Below are 21,672 nucleotides of genomic sequence, written 5' to 3'. Positions count from 1 at the left end.
GTTCCTAGAAGATAACAGTCCTAAACTCTAGACCTATTTTACTAGGTTCACTGGAACATTCCGCATGTGAGTCTCCTGTTACTGAAAGGTGGAAGCATTTGCAAATCCAGTTTTATTAATGATCCCATCTCAAGCTGAAATTCCCTATATGGCCTTGGAGTACATTTAATTTGATAATATAGAATATAGTAGCAGAGAATCGATGTCTTCAGGAGGGTTCCATTAGAGAGAAGGTCAAGTCTCTATAGAGTTTAATGTTCATTGATAGGAGGGAACACGTGTTGCTTGGAGTCAGAACAAGATGATCGGAGAGGAATGCATTGAATTCCAGATAAAAGCTCAAAGGAAATGATCTTTTAAAAGCCTATAAATACTTCATCTACCCCCAGGCAGCTTCTCAACTCTTCCATTTAATTTTCTTGACTCCAAGCCTCCTTGTAAAATGTTGTTCTCAGACATGGAAGCATTCTGGCTGGAAACCAGAAATAAAACACTGAGTTACTGAGCTCAATCAGTGGTTTTCAGACTTCTCTTCTTTTGGCCCAAGAGGTTCTATGGACATGCCTCACTGGACACCATATCCCTGCATAACATTTTATTTGAAGAAAGAACTCTGATGCCATTTAAAAAGTGGTTTGAACTACATCACCTCTCACTCATTCTTCCAGAAGTTTTATAATGGCATGTTTTTGAAGTTCATGACCTCCAGAGAACCTTAGACTTGTTTCCCTGGCCCATTCTCTACAGCCACCATCCCCGCTCTCCCTAGGCAGGTGTGGACAGTGCAGCCAGGGCTTCCATCACCACCCAGAAACTGACTGAAATTCTCAGTGTGCTTGCCCCTTTCTCTTTAAGACTTGCTTACGTTCAGTTTTCTTCTCATAAGTGTTTCTTATTGCCATAGCAACCCTAATCAATCACTGGACTAAAAATAGCCCTTTCATTTTTCCAAAGCATGTCTGTAGTGAATTGAAAATTCAGCTCTGCCGTGCATTTTGCATATGCTGCTTTCCTTTCCTGACACTGAACCTGGGTGTGCCTGTGTCTGGAAATTATTCTTGCAGGGACCCAGGTACTTCACTCATCTTTCCTGGCATTCTTCTTCCCTAGTGCAGATTACCCCATCCCTTCCAAGAGATACAAGTACACGTATTTAATGTTCAACAGAGAACCATCGCTTTTCTGCACATTCAGTTTTAGGTGCTCGAGATTTCACAGGTACCCGTTGATCACTTTGCAGTAAGAGGTTCATTCCAGTGGATGCCACTGTGTTTGGAAGGCAAATTAAAGATGCTCAGATACTGGGTACAAAGGAAGTTGGTCCTGGCAGGGAACAGATCATAGCAACATTAGTAAGACTCTTCTGGCTTGGGAGGATCTAAGCTAGAAAATCAAAGAGGAGATGACAGGAAGTATTCTACCTTCTTTCCCTGATTTCTCCATGAAACCTGTGCTATTTTTTAGGGGACTAGGGGTAAAATAAACCCTGGATGTAATAAAGTGAATATTTGTTATGATTCTCTTGGCCAAGCTGCTTCTCTAGTCAAAAAGAGAGAAAAAGATTTTTCATGAGAAAGAAGACTCCAGATTTTGAATGGGCCCAGGGGAGGAAAGAGGGTAGGGAGTGGCTGAAATGACTCACGGCGTCCCCCAGGCTCCGGGAGATGAGGGCATTTCATGGCCCCCCTCCCTGCTTTATCATGCTGCTCTGCAGTCACTGCCCCAACCCTTGGCCTGTAAGCAGGGTCATCTCATGGGACCCCTGGGCCTCCCAAATGCTGTTTTTTTGATGCTATTTCTTAACTTCTCTGAGCCTCGGTTTTTTTTAAAATAAGGCTGAGTGAACCAGCAGGCACAAAGCCTATAGATGTAGGAGAGAAGTAAGTTTGCAGAGATTCCAGTAGTACCCTTGTTTCCCTATGTGAAGTTGGCAAGGGGTCAAAGAAATCTGAGAAGAGGGGAGGGGAGAGGGCCCCTGTGCAGACAGAGAAGCTGCCAAGCCTTCAGGAAAAGGAGGACAGTAAGAGGAAGGACTTGGAAGCTGTGAAGACACGTCCTCAAAACACAGCAGGCCATGGGTCAGAGCAAGGCTGGAGGAACCCAAGCCTGCTCCGGGGCTTGGCCACTATCCATGTCACTGGCAGGACAAATCAGGTGTTCTCCTGTTACTGCTACTTGAGCAAACCCACCAGCTTCCAGGGGGTCCTTGCACATACATGACCCCTGCACACACACCAGCTCTATTTTCTCCCCATATAATCTGTGGAATTTCATGGGGACGGGAACAGTGGGGTGGGCCAACATTTCTCGAGTACCTGTTCAGCCAGACACTGCCTGGCCTTGGACATTTGTTATCTCACTTAATCCTTACCCCACAGCTAGCAGGTTGGTATTGTGTCCATTTTACAAATGAGAAAAACTGAAGCTCAGAGTGATTAAGGAATTTGCCCAAAGTCATACAGTTTGTGAGAAAAGAAACTGGAGTTTGAACTAAAGTCTATTTCACTCCAGAACCTCTGTTATTTCTACTGAACAACCATACTTGCTCCCTGCATCAGTCAGTGACAAGCTTCGTGACATCAGTTCCTAGCAAATATCACCCTGGGCAATCAGCAGGGGCCACTGACAAAGCAGGTGACATCACAGGTGGAAAGGCTAAGTTAGGAAGAGTGCAAATTCCCCATCCCGTTCCCCTAGATATGTTCACATCTCAAAGTGAGTGATATTTTACTCAAATGAGAGTCAAATGGCTGATCGGAAGGGAAGCAGTGGTCGGATTCTTGAGGTTGAGTGTTGAGTTGGTTTTCTATTTCTACATAGCAAATTTCCCACAAACTTAGTGACTTAAAACAACACAAATTTATTATCTCAGAGTTTCCACCGGAGCCCAAGTTAGCTGGTTCCTTGTTTCAGAGTCTCATGAAGCTAGAATCAAGCTCTCAGTCTCATCGGAAGTTCAGGGTCCTCTTCCAAGCTCACTGGTTGTTGACAGGAGTCAGTTCCTTGCGGTTGAAGGAATAAAGTCTGGTTTTCTAGTTGACTGGCCTCCAGGGATCACTCATAGCTCCTACAGATCCTTCCCAGGTTCTAGCCACATGGCCCTCTCAGGGCATGGCAACTTACTTCCTCAAAGCCAGCCTGCCTCTTCTAAACAGAAGTCTTAAGTAATGCAACAAAATCTGACCACCACCACCTTGTTGATCTAATCAGAAGAGCTACCATCCCATCATGTTCACAGGTCATGTCTACACTTAAGGGGAGGGATTATACAAGCTGTGTGTGCCGGGGCTGGGAACCTTGGAGATCATCTTAGGTTCTGTCTGCCATGGGTATTTTAGTCTCTCCTTCATGTTGCTATGGGCCAAATGGGACTTTAAATGTTCAGTGTTCCTCGAGAGCACAGGAGTCTTCTGAATCCCTCAGACATCTTACAGTTTTAGCCGCTGGGTGACACACCTGATGTCTCTCTTCTTGCATCATGTCCATTTGGTTGTGTCAGGAACCCCAACTTTTTTTCTATTCCTACACTTCTGACAGTTCCCTCAGTAATATGGAATCCCCCTCACCCAAGGAAATGTGTCAGAATCTTTAGGGGGTAGCGTATATTTTGAGAAAGTCCAGGGTTGGGAGGTGGAGTGCTCCCTTCCCCACCCCCTGGATATTTGAGAATGAGTAGGTAGATGGTATCTTCCCAGCTAGAGCAAAGCCCTTTGTCACAGAAAGCAGATGTGAACAAACTGAAACCAAAGAGGATGGTTTTATGCCTGAAAAGCTGGGGTGACAGTGACTTATGCCATTCCTAATGGCAGCCAGGTGTAGGGGAGGGGTCCTCCTGTTAGAGTCATATTGGAGCTTCTCATCTGGTTGGTGAGCCAGAGGCACAGCTCATTGTGATGGTGGAAAGGGAGATAAGCACTGTGACCAAGGTACAGACAGAGTACTAACCTGCACACACAGGATAATCATTCTGAAGTGGTATTTGAGATGGTCTATGGGTCAGATTTAGGAAGGAAATGTCAGGCTGAGGGAACTGTGGGCAAAAAAACACAGCAGCCAGAAGTGTTCCAGGGAATAGGAAGTGATCTTCTGTGACTGGCCCATGGGACGAATCCAGGACAAAGCCAGAAAGACGATTAGGATACAGAAGACTCCAGGTCTTCTCCTTAAAGAGAGAAGCTGAGTCAGCAGGACTTGGGAGTTTGTTGGATGTGATGGATGAGTGTAGTAGGTTGAATAATGTCCCCCTCAAAATGCATGTCCATTGGAACCTCAGACGTGACCTTATTTGGAAATAGGGTCTTTGCAGGTGTATTAGTTAAGGACCTTGAGATGAGAGATGAAATCACACTAGATTTCAGTTGGGCCTAAATTCCATAACTGGTGTCTTATAAGAAAAGAAGAGGACAGGGACACACACACAGAGGGAAGAAGGTGATGGGGAGACAGAGGCAGAGATTGGAGTTACGTAGCCACAAACCAAAGAACCCCTGGGACCACCAGAAGCTGTAAGAGGCAAGGAAGGATTCTTCTCTAGAGCTTTGGAGGGAGCATGACATTGCCAACGCCTTGACTTTAGATGTATGGCCTCTAGGACTCTGAGAGGATGAAGTTCTGTTGTTTTAAGCCACCACATTTGTGGTAATTTGTTACGACAGCCCTGGGAAATATTCGAATTCAGTAGGGACCTTCCAAGTTTGGTGTGCCCAGAGGACCCGTGTTGGGGAAGGCCAGTGGTCAGCCGAACAAGAGAGAAGAGCAGCTGGGGTTACAGATGTCAACTTGGGAGGATTCATTAAAAAAAATAGTCATGGAAAAGTCAGGAGCCAATGAGGTCACCTGGAGTCAGAAAACAGGGTGGAGGGCAGCACCTAAGGGACCACCTTCATCTAAGGGTGGAGGAGGGAAGAGAAGGCTGAGCAGGAACTGCTGTTCGGGAAGGAGGCATTGCTTAGTCATACAGAACAGTGTAGAGAGTCCTACAGGGTTAGCGATGGAGAAGTGATGCTGGTTTGAAAATTCTTGGATAATCACTCATTTCCATACCATATTGCACTGGTTGTGAGAAGAGGTAGGAGGTGAGAAAGTAGAGCCAGCCAGCATTGACTATTCTTTTAATAGAGTTTGGTTCTGAAGAGGAGGAGAAATGGGATTGGCCGTAGATCGAGGAAGAAACGTAACTGAGGGAACTTGATGCTTATTTGTTTTTTAAGAACGTGACACTTTTCACTGTATTTTAGGCTGTAGGAAGGAAGCAGGGAGAAAATGCAGATAATCAATGAAACAAGTTTCCTGAGAGGAGACTTACAAGTATTTTTGCCTTGCACCTACCCTGTGCCAAACACTGTGCCTGGTTTACCTGAATGACCTCACTGAGCTTCTCAACGTGCCTACAGAGTAGAGAAGGACTGTCCCCATTCTGTAAATGGGGACACTAGGGCTGGGGATGGTAGAATAATTTGCCCAAGTCAACACATCTCAGATCTGCTGACTCCTGTGTCTCAGTTCTGATCATTATGTTATTTGGGGGGGGGGGATAAAGAAGGCAGCATCCTTCTCTGATTCACAAAGAATGAGAAGCAGCATAAAGGAATAAGGAGAAAATTTGCAGAGGAGGAGAGAGAAGTTGTAGGTGTTTCCGTCACGTGGTCTGTGTCCCTGTTAAACTATGAATCGAAATAATCAACTGAGAGGGAGGAAGAGTGAAGCCAAGCACGGGGTCTTGAGAAGGAGAGGGCTTTAAGATAACCTCGGTGGTGAGATACAGTAGAGAGCCGGCCAGGGAGAAAGAAAAAACACCTTGCTTAACAGTTCAGACTCTACTAGGATTAGTGGGCTGGACTTTTAGGGAAGCTAAGCTGCTTGGTGTAAACAGAAGTTTAGCTCAAGGTGGACATCTAGCCAGAAAGATTTTAGTGACAGCGCTAAAAATGCCAGAGTCACAGATACTTCTGATTTTAACATGAGACGACGCACACTCCAAGGCTCTGAGAACCAGCCATCGATATCCCAGAGGGATTATCAGTCCCAAACCAGTGCTGAAGGAGACTGCTGACCAGCCTGGGACTGGCCTGTCTGACCCAGGTCCTCTGCCTTGCCGAAACCAGATGCACTTCCAGCCCCTGGGACGGTTGCCTTTCTGACATGAAAATAACCTAAGTCATTGACTCAAAAATAACAACATCTGCTAATTTGCATAAGAGTTTTGCATTTCATATTTGGGTTTAATACCCAAATGCTAAAATTCATTCGTTTGACCTTAGTGAAGTGGTTTAGAGGTTCAACCGATAAAAACTCCCTTCGGGGTTCCACTCCGATGCACCCAGACCCAGCTCCCCACCCTGGACGGCTCTGTTCTCTCACCACCTGGTACTGTGCACACGCTGGATTGAGCCTCATGAATTATGGGTTAAAAAGGACAAATCAGTTCACCTGAAAGCTTGTTATTTTTATAAAAGGCTCTCTGCAGGTGCACGTCCTCAAGTTCACGTGCCAATCGAGAGCCCCGCGGTGGGGCTCTGAGCTGCTCCAGTTCCTCTGGGGTCCCAGTTCCCGATGAGCAGCCCCCTCCTTGGAACTCCCTGGGTCTTGGTGTGAGGGCAGCAGTTGTGCAGCGAGAGGTTTGAGAGAAGACAGCAAAGAAGGTGTTAATGAATAATCGCAGCGCTTCATTCTCCATAAAGGCAATTACTGGGATTGATTGTTTCCATGTTTCCTTAGTCACGGTTCAGCTTGCTTCTTTCCCTCGGATTAAGACAGATGAATGCTGGATGCACACAGGCATGTGATGTCAGGAGAATTATCAGTGGCACGTCAAAGCCTCTGCCTTCTTGGACAGATGCCACCGGGGTCTCAGCTGGGCTGAAAGGGGATCGTGGTCACTGTAGGGTGACCACACAGGGTGAGGGTGTATATTGTGGACTTTGGGATTTTAGATAATGCAGTGTGTCTCTTTCCTTCCCATGCATGGTGAAGTGAGGTTATTTTCCAATACAGGCCTGCATCTGCATCCCCGGAGGGCTTGTTAAACACAGCTGCTTGGGCCCTATCCCCAGAGTTTCTGACTCAGTGGGTCTGGGGTTGGCCCCAAGAATTTGCCTTTCTGAGAAGTTGCAGGATGCTGCTGCTGCAGATTTGGCGATCCCACCCTGAGAACCAGTGGCGGAGTGATCAAGGGCACGAACATGGGGCCAGGCCACCAGGCTTTCAGTCCCAGCGCTACTATTTACTAGCTGGGTGATCATGGCCACTTACTTCGTGCCTCCTTTCCTCATCTTGAAAGCAGGGATGATGATAATAGTTCCTATTTCATAGGATGCTTACAAAAAAGTAAATGAATTAGAACTTGGAAACACTTCAACCAGTGCCAGGTATAGACTATGCACTCTGTGGATTTTTGGATAAATAAATAAAGAAGCCAACCTCTTGGGACTGTGAGTATATCAGCCCGAGCCTCGTTCCTCAAACACCTGCAGCCCCCAGTGGAGTTTCTGAGTCTTTTTAGCCCTTAGTCTTCAATCCCATCTCCGGTGGTCAAGGAAATTAGTGCCCAACTCAGTGCCAGGAGGAGGGAGGCTACATCAACATCCTTCAAAATCCTCTCCTCAAGCTACCCTAACCCTGAAAGTCTGCTTAATATGCAGAAGGGACTCAGCGAGCCTGGGACGTCAGGGCGGTGTGCACTGGGGGTTTTTCTCCCCCCGCCCCACGCCAGCAAAAAGAAAGGCTGCCTTTTATGTCAAGTTCAGCTGCAGCGTCATACTGATTTGCTGCCGTTTGTTAAATGTTTGCTCTTTGCCCAGTACTGATACATTTTACACATGTGATTTTATGTAACCCTCTCAATGTCACTATTAGGTAATAATTATCCCTGTTTTAATGCTACTGGGATTCAGACAAGTTACATGACTTGTCCAAAGTCACATAGCTATCAAGTGATAAATTGAGAACTAAAAGCCACGTCTGTCTGGCTTTGATTATTTATAATCTAAAGTTCTACTCTACCACCTGCCTAGCTTTATTTAAATATTTATATAATGGTTCAGGCTGGTCCCCAGGTATCCAGCAGCGGCAGCCTCTCCCCAAAGGGAAACATCCAGAACTGGAATTGTGTCTGTTTCAGGGGGTTGCTTTTCTAAAGCCTGTGGTCAGACTCACAGAACATTTTCCTTTTGGAAAGGCGACTTGCCTTATTGGACAGTTGTTCTCCCTGGCCTGACTCCTGGATGTAACTGTGCTGCCAAAGGTGGCTTTCCTTGAATTTGGATACGGACCTAGTATCTTAACATTTCTGGTCATGGACAATGCTCGCAACCAAATGGTCAGGAGAGCATCCAGAGGCTAAATTGAAGATGTGAAGAGAGGAAAAAAATGGTATGCTGACAAAACTTCCCTTTTTCTCCATAGTGTTCCTTTCTGCCGAAATTCTCCATTCACATAGAAACCAAGTATGAGGACAACAAAGGAAGCAACGACAGCGTGAGTAGCCCCCCCTCCACCCCCAGTCCATACCGTGGACTCTGAGAGTCTCGGTGCTTTTCACAGCTCCTTGTGTGGCCAGAGCCAGCAGCGCCGTCTGGGCCTGGGACCTCAGAGCAGTTCCGGCTTTTCTTCTCATTTTTATGTACTTCTCACGGGCCCCATCTCTGTCACCTGGAGTGATGGTCACTGGGGGTCGAGCAGGATGATGGGGAACTTGGAGCTCCAGATTCTGGTTTCTGATCATTGGGTTGAACACACATCTTCTCAGTGACTGAACACAAGACGTACGTGTGCATACTGTGCATATTTTCTGGGCTGTGCCTCTGTTCACATATATACATGTGCACACAAATCCCACCTTAAAAATCAGTGCACCCCTCCTGCGAAGAGTTCACCTCGTGAGGCATTCTGACTCTTACTAAATTTCAGCCAAGTACTTCGTTTATTAGTGTTGCTTCATTTCCACTTCTGACCTGGCTTTTACCCCAGCCTCTTTCTTTCGGAGCAATACATTTCTAAATTCCCTTCCCTCTGGGAGTAGATGACTTGACCTACAAGAACCTCACCCTGACATTCGGCTGTGGGTTCTGTCAGGACCCACTGAGGGAAGAGCCTGGATCTAGAAGCTGCAAGGCTTTATCTGTTAATTTCTGCTTCGTGCACATGTTTTGCATTTGCGGAGAATGATGAGGAGTGAGGCTGTGTCAAAGCGGGTAAGAGAGAGTTTCCCGACAAGGTGACCCCTTTGGTGCCTTCACTGAGCTAGTGGAATGCAAAACAGGATGCAGGAGGCTGGGAGGTACCTAAGTGCCAGGGAGGAGCCTCGAAGAGCTCACAACTTGGAAACCTTCTTTCATGGGAAAAGAGGCAGTGAGAAGAACTTAGAAACTCTCTAGAAGGAACAGCTTTGGCCAGGCCTACTCTGTGTTTCTTCGTGTTGACATCTTCTAGAAACATCTTCTAGAAAGTTCCTGCCCCGTGGCAGGAACAGATTCTTCTAGAAGGTACAGATGCATTTGTGTGGGGCTCAGGTTGTCCCATACAAGGTGGAGCCTGCTTGGACAGAGCTTGAGTGCTTCTGAAGATGTGTCACTCGAGAACCACATTTCACACTAGCGTGGTGGGGGAGGTCCGTTCATTCAGTATTCAGCAAGGGCACATCAAGCACCTTGTATTCAGATGTCACAGCGTGAGCTGCATGCATGGTGTTAAAATGCAGGCCATTTCTCAAACTTTAGGTACCCATGGCTCAACTGGTGGTAAAGCAACCTATTAAATGACTGAAAACACGAGCGTGTTAATGGGCGTCCCTTCCTTCAGTGTGAGGAGTCGTTGCTGGTCAGCCCTTGGGATGGGAGGAGCTTGAGAAGTGGATTCAGTAATGACCCATCTGCTTACGGGGACTGACGTAGCTTCTGCCTGGCCACTTCAGCTTCTTGAACTAAGTTAGGGAACCTGGAGTTTATTGGGGTCGGCAAACTACTTTTTTTGTTTGTAAGTGAAGTTATTTCGGAACACAGTTGCATTCACCTGTCTGTGGTTATCTAAGCTGCTCTCATGTTACACCAGCAGAGTCGAGTACTTGCATCAGAGCTCATAAGACCCGCAAAGCCTACAATATTTACTACTTGGCCCTTTACAAAGAAGAAAAGTTTGCTAACCCCTGGTTAGAGAGACTCAAATCAGAACAGCACCCACCAGATCTCCAGATTTGACCATGTGACAGATCTGTCCCAGCTGAATGTCTCTTCCAGTCTTCCTGGAACTTTCTGGAGGAGAGAAGCATGGATCTGGCAGGGTACTCTTCCCCAAGTTCAGGATCCCCAATGGTTAGCGACCCCTGGTGGTTGGTGACCTCAATGGAAATGTTTAGTACCATCTCGTCAGCAACCTGAAATCAGAGGTGCTTTGCTGGCCAACTTCATCAAAGCCTCATTGTCGAAAATAGTGTTGCACAGCCCAACTTGAACACTTATAAAGTAATGACTTTTTTCTAACTGGAAAATTAACACATGGTTATTAAAACCTGGAGAATACAAAAATAAAAAAAAAAAAGGAGAAGAAGAAAAGAAAAACCAGTAGCAATCCTCTACTTCAGAGATGACTGCTGTTAACATTTTGGTTCATCCTGCAAAGTATTGATGAATTTACTTTTTAACCAATTTCCCTAAAATTGAACGTAAAACATTCTGTTTTTAACATGAAGTACCCATCCCAGTAATTTTTGATGGCTGCACTGCATTCCCTACTTAAAGGTGCTTCTTTAAACAATTGCCAGTCACTGGATGTTGAAGTGGACTTGACCATTTTGATGTAGCTGTGGACCATCAGGAAAAGATCGGACATGCCTGAATTGCTTTTCCATGGAGAATCTAAAAATATTGTAGGGGGGTGGATTAAAACCTCTTTTAGTTTTTCTGGACAAATTCCCTTGCTTTCTCTTTTTCTCTATGGCTCTATCCTCTGTCCTCATGAAGAGGTAAAACTGCTCTAGTTGTAGAGGTGTGGGATGGATGTGCGGCCTCACCATGATCTTTATAATAGGACCAGCATAATCTTCTGGTTTATAATCTGCCCAGTTCTAATCTTAAATTTTAAAAAATCACATGGTTATCATTTACTGTCTTCTATCCCCTTTTGGCAGGTGCTAAGGTCTTTGCACTACTCTCCTAGAAATCTAAAATACCAGGTTAGCCACCCGAAATTCAGGATTCATGCTTAGAGCCAGCATTGTCTACCCATGCCAAAGGCCAGGTCTCTCTGAGACTTAGGCCGGTCTGCCAGAGAAACACTAAACCCCAGGGCACTTGTGAGCAGTCCTTGTCAACACAATTTGCTTCCTCTGGGAGAAATGCCAACTGTTGTACCCTACATTGCCTCCTCCTCAACTCGCTGACTCTGAGACTGCCCGTGGGGTCAGCTCTTTATCTCTCTGTCATGGCACCCAACTTGCCCAAGTCCAAGTACACTGAAGAGGTCCTAAATGTTCTTGCCTGGCCTCTGCCTGGCTCGGATCCATGGATTCCCCGGGTCTTCCTCCTGAGGCTCCTAGACCCGACAGGCCAAGCAGCTTGATTAGACGTCTTCTTTGCCAATTTGCCTTCCTCTAATTTCCATATTCAGCAGCAGCTGTTGGTCACCCAACTGGTTCAAACTTGGTCCCTAGAGGCAGAAAAGGAAGACTTCATTGGTGTTCATTTAGCTTGTTAATGTTTCAAAATCAGAACATGAGAAATGTATATTTATGTAATAATACTTATTTTATTAAAAGATGGCTTTGTCCAGGGGTGCAGAACTGGAGCTTTAGGCAGATGGCGTGTGCTGGCATGCTCGTTTGCTGTCTGGGAATGAGTGTGGAGTTTTGGTGGGAGGCAGAATTGCTAAAGAAAGCAGTGCAGTGGCGATGTCTCTCTTGTCTCTCTACTTTGCCAAATTATTTAATAAACTCAGGCCATTTCTTTGTATTTTCTGGGTGTATAGTTTTATCATTCAGCTACCATCCTTCACACTGCTATCTGCACCCTGTTTCCTTCGCTCCCTGCCAAAAATTTAATGAAATGGATGATGATAAGAAGCAATAATTAAATTGAAAGACGCTAGTGATAATCATATTGATTACTGATTGAATGAGGTACATGTCGTTATCCTGTTACCAATTACCATATAAGTAATCTTTTTCTATGACCCAATATCTAGCATAAAAAAATAAAAATTAGTGGTGGGATACCTAGAGTTAAATACCTTCTCCTCCTTGTTGAGAGAAAACTAGTATATTTATGCTTGTGAAAACCTGTAAATTGTGATTACATGAACCAGGATACAATGGGGAAGTTGTCTTAAATTGAGGCGCATTATTTTAAGCACATACCGATGAGAATTATTTAGGCCTTAATTAGTGCTGGGGAGGGCGGCGCCATGCCAAAGTAAAGCTCTGTTGTCTGTCCAAGGCCATAAATCTAGACCTGGGAGAGTCTGTGCTTATCGTTCAAGTGACGGCTGCTGCCAGGTTACTGTCGTTCACCGCAGTTAATGGGGGGCAGCTTTGCCTTTACTTCCTCCTCCAGCAAAGCAGGTACCACTTAAAGCAGTGGTTCTCAGCCTTGGCTGCATGTTGGACTCTCCCGACAAGCTTTGACAGTGTCTCCTGCCTGGGTTCCACCCCCTGGGATTCTGATTTAATTGGTCCTGGCTGCAGACTGGTCTAGAGCAGTGGTTCCTACCCTGTCCCTCCAGGAACACAGAATTCTCCAGTTGGAAGCGTGTGGACGCTTAGAGTCTACCTTCCAGTTAAACCTGATAAGCTGTCTTTGGAGGGCAGAGGATATGCCATCCACACTCCATTTGAAGACCTAGACCAATGGTTCTCAATCATGGCTGCATATTAAAGTCACCTGGGGACCTTTAGCCTCACTGATGCCATCGTCCCACCGCCCCCTGGACTCTGATTTCATTTGTCTGGGATGGGGGGTCCAGGCACTGAGATTTGTAGAGCTCCCCCAGGGCAATCTGAAAGACATCAAGGGCTGACAACTATAGATTTAAAGGAAATATTAAGTGCTATTTAAAACCAACAGTGAACATTTATGAAATCAGGTTCTCCAGATTTCTTCACTTCTTTATACCCCTGGAAACAGAACAGTTTACAAAAAGCATGTTTATGACCACCCCATCCCCCTACACACACAGTAAAGGGGCCTGGGGGCACCATACTTGTTCTCGTTAGCCGTTATTCCAGCAAAGGAACTTCTCTGATCAGACGAAAAGAATGTCCGGTTTATTTCCCGGGAGGGTGAAGCACTGTCCTTCACAGAGCTCTCCTTGGAGCTTACCTAGAAGTATTTGGAATTTATTTAGTTCCTAGTTTAACTATGTTGTAATGAAAAAATCCCAAAGCTGTTCTTTGTGAAATGAAAAGAGCTGTATTGAAGTCTCAGCTGTATAACTTAAGCATTGGAGTCTTGGTTTCTTTATCAAGAAAATAGAGTAAATAATGCTTGCATCACAGTGTGGAGGATCATATAGGTTCGTTTACCTGGAAGCACTTCATAAACTGTAAAGTGCGGTACAAATACTAGGTATTGCTTTGGTTATGGTCCTACCTTGGGATTAACTGCATTACTGATGGTTTTCTAATGAGACTCTGCTTTTGTTTGAATTGTCAATAAACCATGTCTTGTCGACAAATTTTGAGTGCCTACTGTGTGTCAGGCATTATAAGAGGTGATGAGAATACAGCAGTACGACAGACAAGGCGTCCACACTACTCATGGACTGGGGGGAATGCACAGAAAAAGGACGTTAGTGGGAAAACTGGTGAAATCTGAATCAAGTCTGTAGTTTTGAAAAACGTGTCATGGTTATATAAGATACTAACATTTAGAGGAGGCTGGGTAAAGGGCGTACGAGCACCCTCTGTACTATCTTTGCAACCTTAGTATAAATTTAAGATGATTCCAAACTAAAAAGCTTATTAAAAGCCCCATAAATATCATGCCTCTCCTTTGTTTAAAATCCTGGCATAACCTCCCATTGTACTAAAATCCAGCTTCTTTCCCATGGTCCCTGCGGTCTTCCGTGAGCTGGCCTCTGCTACTTTCTCCATCTCATTTCCCACCAGTCTGCTCTCATTCCTGTTGCTCTGGTGACTGGCTTTCTGGCAGTTCCTGGATGATGCCAGGCTGTGTCAGGGGCTGGGGCCTTCTTGCCCCCGTATTAGTGCACTGGGGCCGCCGTAACAAAATACCACAGACTGAGTGGCTCAAACAACAGAATGCTGTTTTCTCACAGTTCTGAAGGCTGGAAGCCCAAGACCAAGGTGTCGGCAGGCTTGGTTTCTTCCAAGACCTCTCTCCTTGGCCTGCGTGGGGCCAGCTCTTTGCTGCGTCCTCACGCGGTCCTCACAGGGTCTCTCCTCTGTGCGTGCACATCCCTAGTTTTGCTTCTCCAGGTTTCCTCTTCTTTTAAGGACACCAGTCAGATTGGACTCTGGCCCACCCTAATGGCCTCCTTTTACTTAACCTCCTCTCTGAAGGCCTTATCTTCAAACCCAGTTACATTCTGAACTCCAACATATGAATTTTGGGGGGAACACAACTCAGCTTACAACAGCCCCCTTACCTGGACAACCCTTCAGATGGTTGGCTGCTTCCAGCCTCAGGTCTCACACGGACTCGTCCCCTCTTTGAAGAGGAATTTCCTGACCACATGGCTTCTAGCTGAGCTCCCCCTCGATCCTATTTATTGCCTTCTTAGCACCATGGATGGATGTAGGGTAAAGTAATTTATTTACACATTTTAAAATGTACTAAAATTAATTTGTAAAGCAGGGGTGCCAGTGAGAACTGTAGAATCCATATTTACAAGTCTCTCAAGCTGATTATCCTTCCTTAAATGGCTTCTAATTGAGGATTATAGAAAGAAAAAAGCATTTGCTTTATTTTTAGACATGACGTCTAATGTCTTCAACTTGGATGGTTCTGTTTTTAACCTTAGATTATTATAACCCGCCACCTACAAAATCTGCAATTTTCTCTAATAGGTCGTCAGTACATGCTCAAAAGAAGTTTGCACAAAACTCCCCCATTTGCAGTTTTGAAGGATTATTATCCATGTTGGTCTGTGAAGTAGAAAGTCGACGTCCTTACTCAGTCTGTGTCTAATAATATCATTTTGAGGACAATGGAAAACAGATCATCTTTGACTCCTTAAGATGTTGCCTTTGCTATTTGTGGTACAGTTGAGGATCTGAGAGCTGGATGTTAAAAAAAAAAAGGGCAAAAGGAGCATCTAGCCAACACGAAGACTAGCTTTCTAATTGAGAAGAGTCACGATGCAGATTATCTGTCCCTTCAGGGAAGCTAGAGCCTATTGCTAGTGATCATTATTATTAAAAGATGTCACTTAAAGCAGCAGAACTGGGCCTGGTTCACTGGTGCTGTGGTAAATCTAGAAAAGGCCTGACTATGCTGACCTGTGAGTACTGAGGGTTAGGAAGACAGTTAACCAAACTGGTCAAAAGCAGAATAATCAAAGGGACAAGGCTGCGTCGTGGTTAGGAAACCAGAGGGCAGACACAGAAAAGCAATACCAAGTATGAAGGTCTAGGTGACCATTTTATAGCTGCCGTAGTAATAACTGATTCAAGCAGGAGTCATCAATGAACGCTAAAAACACTGAGAGAAACTGTATTGAGGAAAAGGAATTCACACTGCCTCAAAGTATCACCTCAGAGAGTATGTATTCATTACAAACAGTGGAGAAATCTGGTCAACACCATCAAGTAAGCAAATTTTACATCACCAGTAATAGGACAAAATGACATACCACACCTCCCATTGTGACATACTGTGGTCACAACATCTCCTATGGATTATCCTTGCCAAAAATGTTTAACCTGAATCCAATCGGGAAGAAACAATCAGGCAAATCCAAATTGAGGGACACTCCACAGAAAAACTAGCCAAAGCTCTTCAAAAAAGAATATGTCATCAAAGACCAAAAACAAAACAAAAACCTGGAGGACTATCCTAGACTAAAGGAGGCTAAAGTAATTTGACAACTGAATTTAATGCCTAATCCTTGATTAGGTTCTGGATTAAGGGAAGGGATGGGCTTGTGCAGGGCACAGAAAAGATATTATGGGACAACTGGGGAAATTTGAATATGGACCATATATTAAATAATAGTGTGGTATAGTATTGAGCCCATATTAAATTTCTTGCCTATAATCATTATATTGTAGATATGTAGGAGAATGTCTTTGTTCTTAGGAGATACATGCTGACTTATTTAGGAACAGAATATCATGCAACATACTCTTACTCTCATATAGTTCAACCCCCCCCCAAAAAAATTTTTATCTGTGGTTTTTTTTCTTCTTAAAAAAAGTCTTATAAACATTGAGGAACTATTCACATGTTGCAAGGAGATGTCAAATAATAACTTACTCAATGTTACACAATGAGTGTTGTTTTTCTTTTTCTTTTTTTTTTTTTTTTTTTTTTTTGGTAGTTACAAAGCAGACACTTTCAGTCCTCTCTCTTTTTAGTGATATCCTGATTTCATTAATGAAACAGCAAAATAATTAGCCTAATCATAAATATTATCAGCATCAACGTTGATTCTGTACAACCAAAAAATGTTTATGAAGAGATTTTTTTGAGTTGCAGAAACCCTAGGTTGTCTCTGAGTAATTTCACGCTCTGGGTTGTGTTCTGGAGTTTTGAAAAGGCAGATGGAGATGATTCAGACCAGGCCTCTAAGTGTACAACCCTCCTAAGGGGTAGAGCCCTGGACATGTACTTCCCTGGATGTTTGCGTACTATGCTATTTGCACATCTCCAACCATGGCACCTCTTATGCTGTATAATTGCTCATTCAACTGTCTAACTCATTCAAAGCTCTATGAGGGCAGACACCATCATTAATACCAACACAAATTTTAAGGCACCTAGAAACAATCTAACTTTTTCAAAAATTGTTTCCAAATTTTATTAAGATATAATTGACATACAGCACTATATACTTTTCGGCGGGGGAGGGGGGCTTTATTTTTTTTAATGGAGGTACTAGGGATTGAACCCAGGACCTTGCACTTGCTAGTCACATGCTTTACCACTGAGTTACACTGTCCCCACCAATCTAATTTTTACAGACAAAATTATTATTGAAAGGCATCACCAAGACCTAAATACATGATAAATATGTTTTCATGGTTAGGAAGACTAAATATAATAAGGAAGTAAATTATTTCACAAATTAATCTCCAAATTCAGTGTAATTCCAATCAAAACCCTGACAGGATTGTCATAAAATTGATTGTAAAAATTCAAATGGATAATAAAATAAAATGTCCAACAAATTTTGAACAAAGACCAAGGAAGAAGACTCATCATACCAGACAGCATAACTGTATTAAGTGTGGTATTGGCACAGATAGAAATGGACTGAAGTTGATAATGGGAGCTTGATACATGGTAGTTAAGGCATCTTAAATCAGTTGGGGGGAAAGATAAATTTCTCAGAAAATGGCATTAGGTCAGTTGACATTTCATATGGAAAAAGTAAAATATTAGATCCCTACCTCACTCCATATTAAAAAAAAGAAATGAACTCCAAAAGGAGTTTACAAGCCTAAGTGTGGAAAACCATTAAAATCATTTAAGAATATATTGCTTATGGATACATTTACATATTGTACAAAATATAACATTTGTAAAAATACAGACCAGCTTCACAAGTTTATGATAGCTGTCAGCCTGGAGTAGACGGGGAAAGGATTTCAACTTTAAATGTGAAACTTTCTTAAAAAAAATAGAGGGGGGAGAATTGGAATCAAATATGGTGAAACGTTTGCATATGTTCATTTTGAGTGGTGACTTGTGGCAGTTTGTTACGTGATTCTTGGTATTCTTCTGAATGTTGGCCTTTTGAGGTTCGGGAAAAAATATTCATCTAACTCTTCTGTTCCATGAGACTCAAACCTCTTCTATTTTCTGTGATCCATCCTCAGTTCCTGTCACTTTACAGTTGATTCCCAAATGTTTGGCTTTTCCCCCTCTCATAAGAGACCTAATTACTGTGGGAAAACAGTATGCTTCACTAAAAAAAAAAAAACAAAGGCACAGCTTTTCTGTTTATTTACCTAGAGCTTTGTGTTTATATTTGTTGAGCCCAGTTGTTGGTACCTCAGTGATGGATTGCTTACAACAGATGGTGACCAACAACCTTTGGGTCTTGGAGCCATTTGGATGAGGACACTTTAGGAACCTGCCAAAAACTAGCGGCTGGCCAGGCCCATTTAGCAGGATGGTGTGCTAGATTCAGAGAGCCCACTCGCCTTGGACCAAGCAGAGTCTAAAGCAGAGCCCTGGAGCTCAGTGGTAATGAGACTTCATTGTTCTGAATTCCCCAGCAGTGGAAAGGGGAAAATGGCGTCCACTTCAGAGAATGATTGGAAGGACTCAGCGAGATGATGCGTGTCAAATATCCCATAACAGTGGTTCTTTTCTCCTCTTTAACTTGAGTTATGCTTCATGGAAACGACTTCAGAGTTAGACTCTTACAACTACAAAATCTACAAGTGGAGAAATTAACTGGGGGAGTTCTTTTGGAGGGAAGGTGCTAAGTTCTCACATTTCCAAAGCCTGCAGCCCCTGCTCCTTTTCCACCATCCTGGATGGGGCATCCTCAGACATAAGTTGGGAAGTCCCATGTTTATGGAAGCTTTTGAGTTCACTTTTCCAAGATGGAGGACGGAGTGGTCACTGGCTGGAGTCTTGGACCCTCTGCCTCGGGGCCTCCTGAGTGGAAGTTCTAGTTTCAGAACCAATCCTTCCTTGGTTGTCACTCACCTGGAGGGGATCCTGACTGGTACTTCTTGACTCCAAGAGGTGACAGCCACCTGTCCTGTTGCTCCACGGTACTCATCAACCAGATAGAGGCAGAATGGTAAAGGGATGAAGGCAGCAAGCACTGGAGTCAGACCAGTTGGGTTTGATTCCTGAGTCAGTCACTTAGTAGCTGGTTAAGGCATGTTATTCATCTCTTTAATAATATTTCCTACTCATCGGGTACCTGTGAAGATTAAATGTGTTCATCATGAAAAGCACTCAGAACAGTCATGCTCAACGTGTTACTGTTATTGGTGCTTCCATATTTCACCAAGCCTAAGGTGGCCATAAAAACGAAACGTGTGCTCAAGTCGATGGCAGCATTTTTCTTTTCTGGTGGCGTAACTGGTAGTGTCTTAGATTCAGTGCATTCAGCCTGAGACCTTCTCCTACGCAGGATGTTGAGATGTCTGAATAGTGAATTTCAGCCCTGAAGAGTGTCTGCATATAAAGTGCAGACACCGTACTGGATTCTACCAAAGAAAAATCATTGAATAAATAAGCTGTTTAGTCATTCAGGCCTCGAAGGTTGTTTGTTAACTTTTTCTAGGGCACTGATCCGCTTCCTCGGGATGCAAAGGACTTGCAGAGCCCTGAAAACAGAGCACTTGCATCTTCTCACTCATGGGTTCAGAGCCATCATCTTTATAAGATGGATTTCTCTCCAAAATCCCTGGAAGTCACCTATCGGATAAACACCTTCAAGGACAAAGTCTCCGCTAGTATTTTAGTCTTTTTAAAAAACTGGGGCAAGGGGATGATGGTAGCAGCTGACCTTATGGAAAAGAAGTTAATGATTTCCAGTGGATGTGGTTTCAAAGCAGTTTTTTTTTTCCTTTTGATGCGCTGAAAGCGTTGCTTCCATCTGCTCCTCTGCTTGCACACAGGCTCTGCATTGTAACCAAGCAGCGTGTCAGCTGTTGCCCACCAAATTCTGTGCTTGATCTTTTGAGGCTGATAGTAATTCTGTCGGAACAATACTAAGCTGTTAAATCATATTTAAATCACATTTCCCCACTAATACCTATTGAAGGCCTGTTTATAGTCCATCAGGCTTTACAGCCATTTAGTACATAAACTTAGTAAATAAAAACTTCATGGAGCTGCATCTGAAAATCTATCATCTTGTTTCCAGCCCTTTAAGGAGACAGTCATAAATACTTTTGGAAGATGCAGACGATTATGTGGAGTAATTTTAATTTTCTTTGGCTACGCCAATCAGATCATTAATAAATAGATGTTGAAAAGCATCAACTAACTGCCATCGTGGAGTAGGTACTCAGCAGTGAAACCAAATAATTGGCTTTTTGGCTGAAATGTTTTATTATCACTCTTATCTAGGTTCAGAGGGAATCTGAAATCTGTCATGAGTTTGAGTTTGTTATTAACTCAACTTCACCTTGGTTGGCATGTCAAAACCAGAGTGAAATATTGAAGTGAAATATGAAACATATTAAGGAAGGGCCTCAGGAATGAAGGACAGTGGAAAGATTGATTTTTTCCCCAGTAACTTAATTTTGATCTATGGGTGAAACCTTGTTTTCAGCACCCAGCTAAATTTGCTTAGAACCATCTGGGTCTCTTGAAATAGATAATATTAAACCAGATACACCAGTTGCACACATGGTATGCCTTTGTTTTGTAACAGTTAGGAGTAGAAAACAGTATTACTTGAAAAAAAACTAGTCATGTGATACCCAGGGCGACTTAATAGTCTGCTTGGGCTAAGAGTTCATATATACCTGCATTGCTTCCTCTTTCTAAGATTTCTGATTTTAGTTGAAAAATCTTACTGCTGGGAAAAAATTCTCTCTTACACGATTAAGGATACGAGATTAATTAGTGACTCTCTCCAGGCACAGATTTTTGAGAGTTTTGTTTTTTGCCAGATTTGTTCTCTAGCTGCCCTGAAGTCTGTGCCTTCTAGTACCTACTTTGTAAGTTTGCACCATGGGGTGCTGAGGAACAGAATGCACAACGGGTAAAAATTATCATTACTCACTTGTGCAAATAGGAATGTCTAACGTAAAGGACATTTCCAGCTCTGCATGCTTTATCTTATACCACACCAGTGACCCTACAGATAACAGGTGTTTAGTTACATTGGACAAAGTCAAGAAGTGGTTCTTGGGTTAAAACATTCAGGGACTTTGACATGTTTCTCCTGCTGTGAAGTTTGCGGGTAATGTACTTGAAGAGTCCTACAATGTCTCAAGGGCAGACAGCACCAGCCTTGAGAGATGCAGGAGCTGGAGCTGATTTCAGCAGACCTAGATTTACCCGTGTTGTTCCCAGTCATTATTCTAAACTGACAAGGATGTAAAGTCGTCTGGTTTGAAGGCTGTTCCTTTGGGTGTTCCGTATTCCCTAGAGGCGTAGTAAATGCTTATGTTTTAAAAATTCTTCCCTCTGGATTTTCCTTACCCACTTGGGTCAGTTTTTTAAATGATAACGAATGTTCTGAATTAAATAACTGATAAAAGCCACATGTCACAGTGCTTACAGGTAATAGAGGTTTAGTAAATGTTAACTATCTTCCTTGATCCTTTTGTTGAAACTTCCCAGTGGGAAAACTGAGAAGTCCATTGTTTTGCCTTGAAAAGAGAGGATGATCGCAGTAGAGCATTAATTTATTGTACAAGAAACATTTGTTGCACATCTATTTTGTACCAGGAGTTGTCGGTTTGGGGAGGCAAGTAGTGTCATTGCAGCATGATATGATAGGTTCGACCGAGAACACAGGGTGGGGGGTGAAACTGGAAAAAAGGCAGGATTGTTTTTCAGTGAACAAACAGGAGACTTG

At 43.6% G+C, this 21,672-nt stretch overlaps 1 protein-coding gene across 1 annotated transcript in view; it reads left to right on the top strand.

Moving 5' to 3' along the window:
- Positions 1 to 21,672, top strand: part of PITPNC1 (phosphatidylinositol transfer protein cytoplasmic 1) — a 211,709-nt gene that overhangs the window by 129,707 nt on the left and 60,330 nt on the right. The window contains exon 5 of the mRNA XM_074343501.1: positions 8,404 to 8,475. Within this exon, the coding sequence (XP_074199602.1) occupies positions 8,404 to 8,475 (72 nt within the window). The remainder of the gene's footprint in view (positions 1 to 8,403; positions 8,476 to 21,672) is intronic.

This window comes from Camelus bactrianus, chromosome 16 (genome assembly GCF_048773025.1).
Source record: "Camelus bactrianus isolate YW-2024 breed Bactrian camel chromosome 16, ASM4877302v1, whole genome shotgun sequence".
In the NCBI taxonomy this organism is placed as follows: domain Eukaryota; kingdom Metazoa; phylum Chordata; class Mammalia; order Artiodactyla; family Camelidae; genus Camelus; species Camelus bactrianus.
This window is presented reverse-complemented; position numbering and strand designations above follow the sequence as displayed.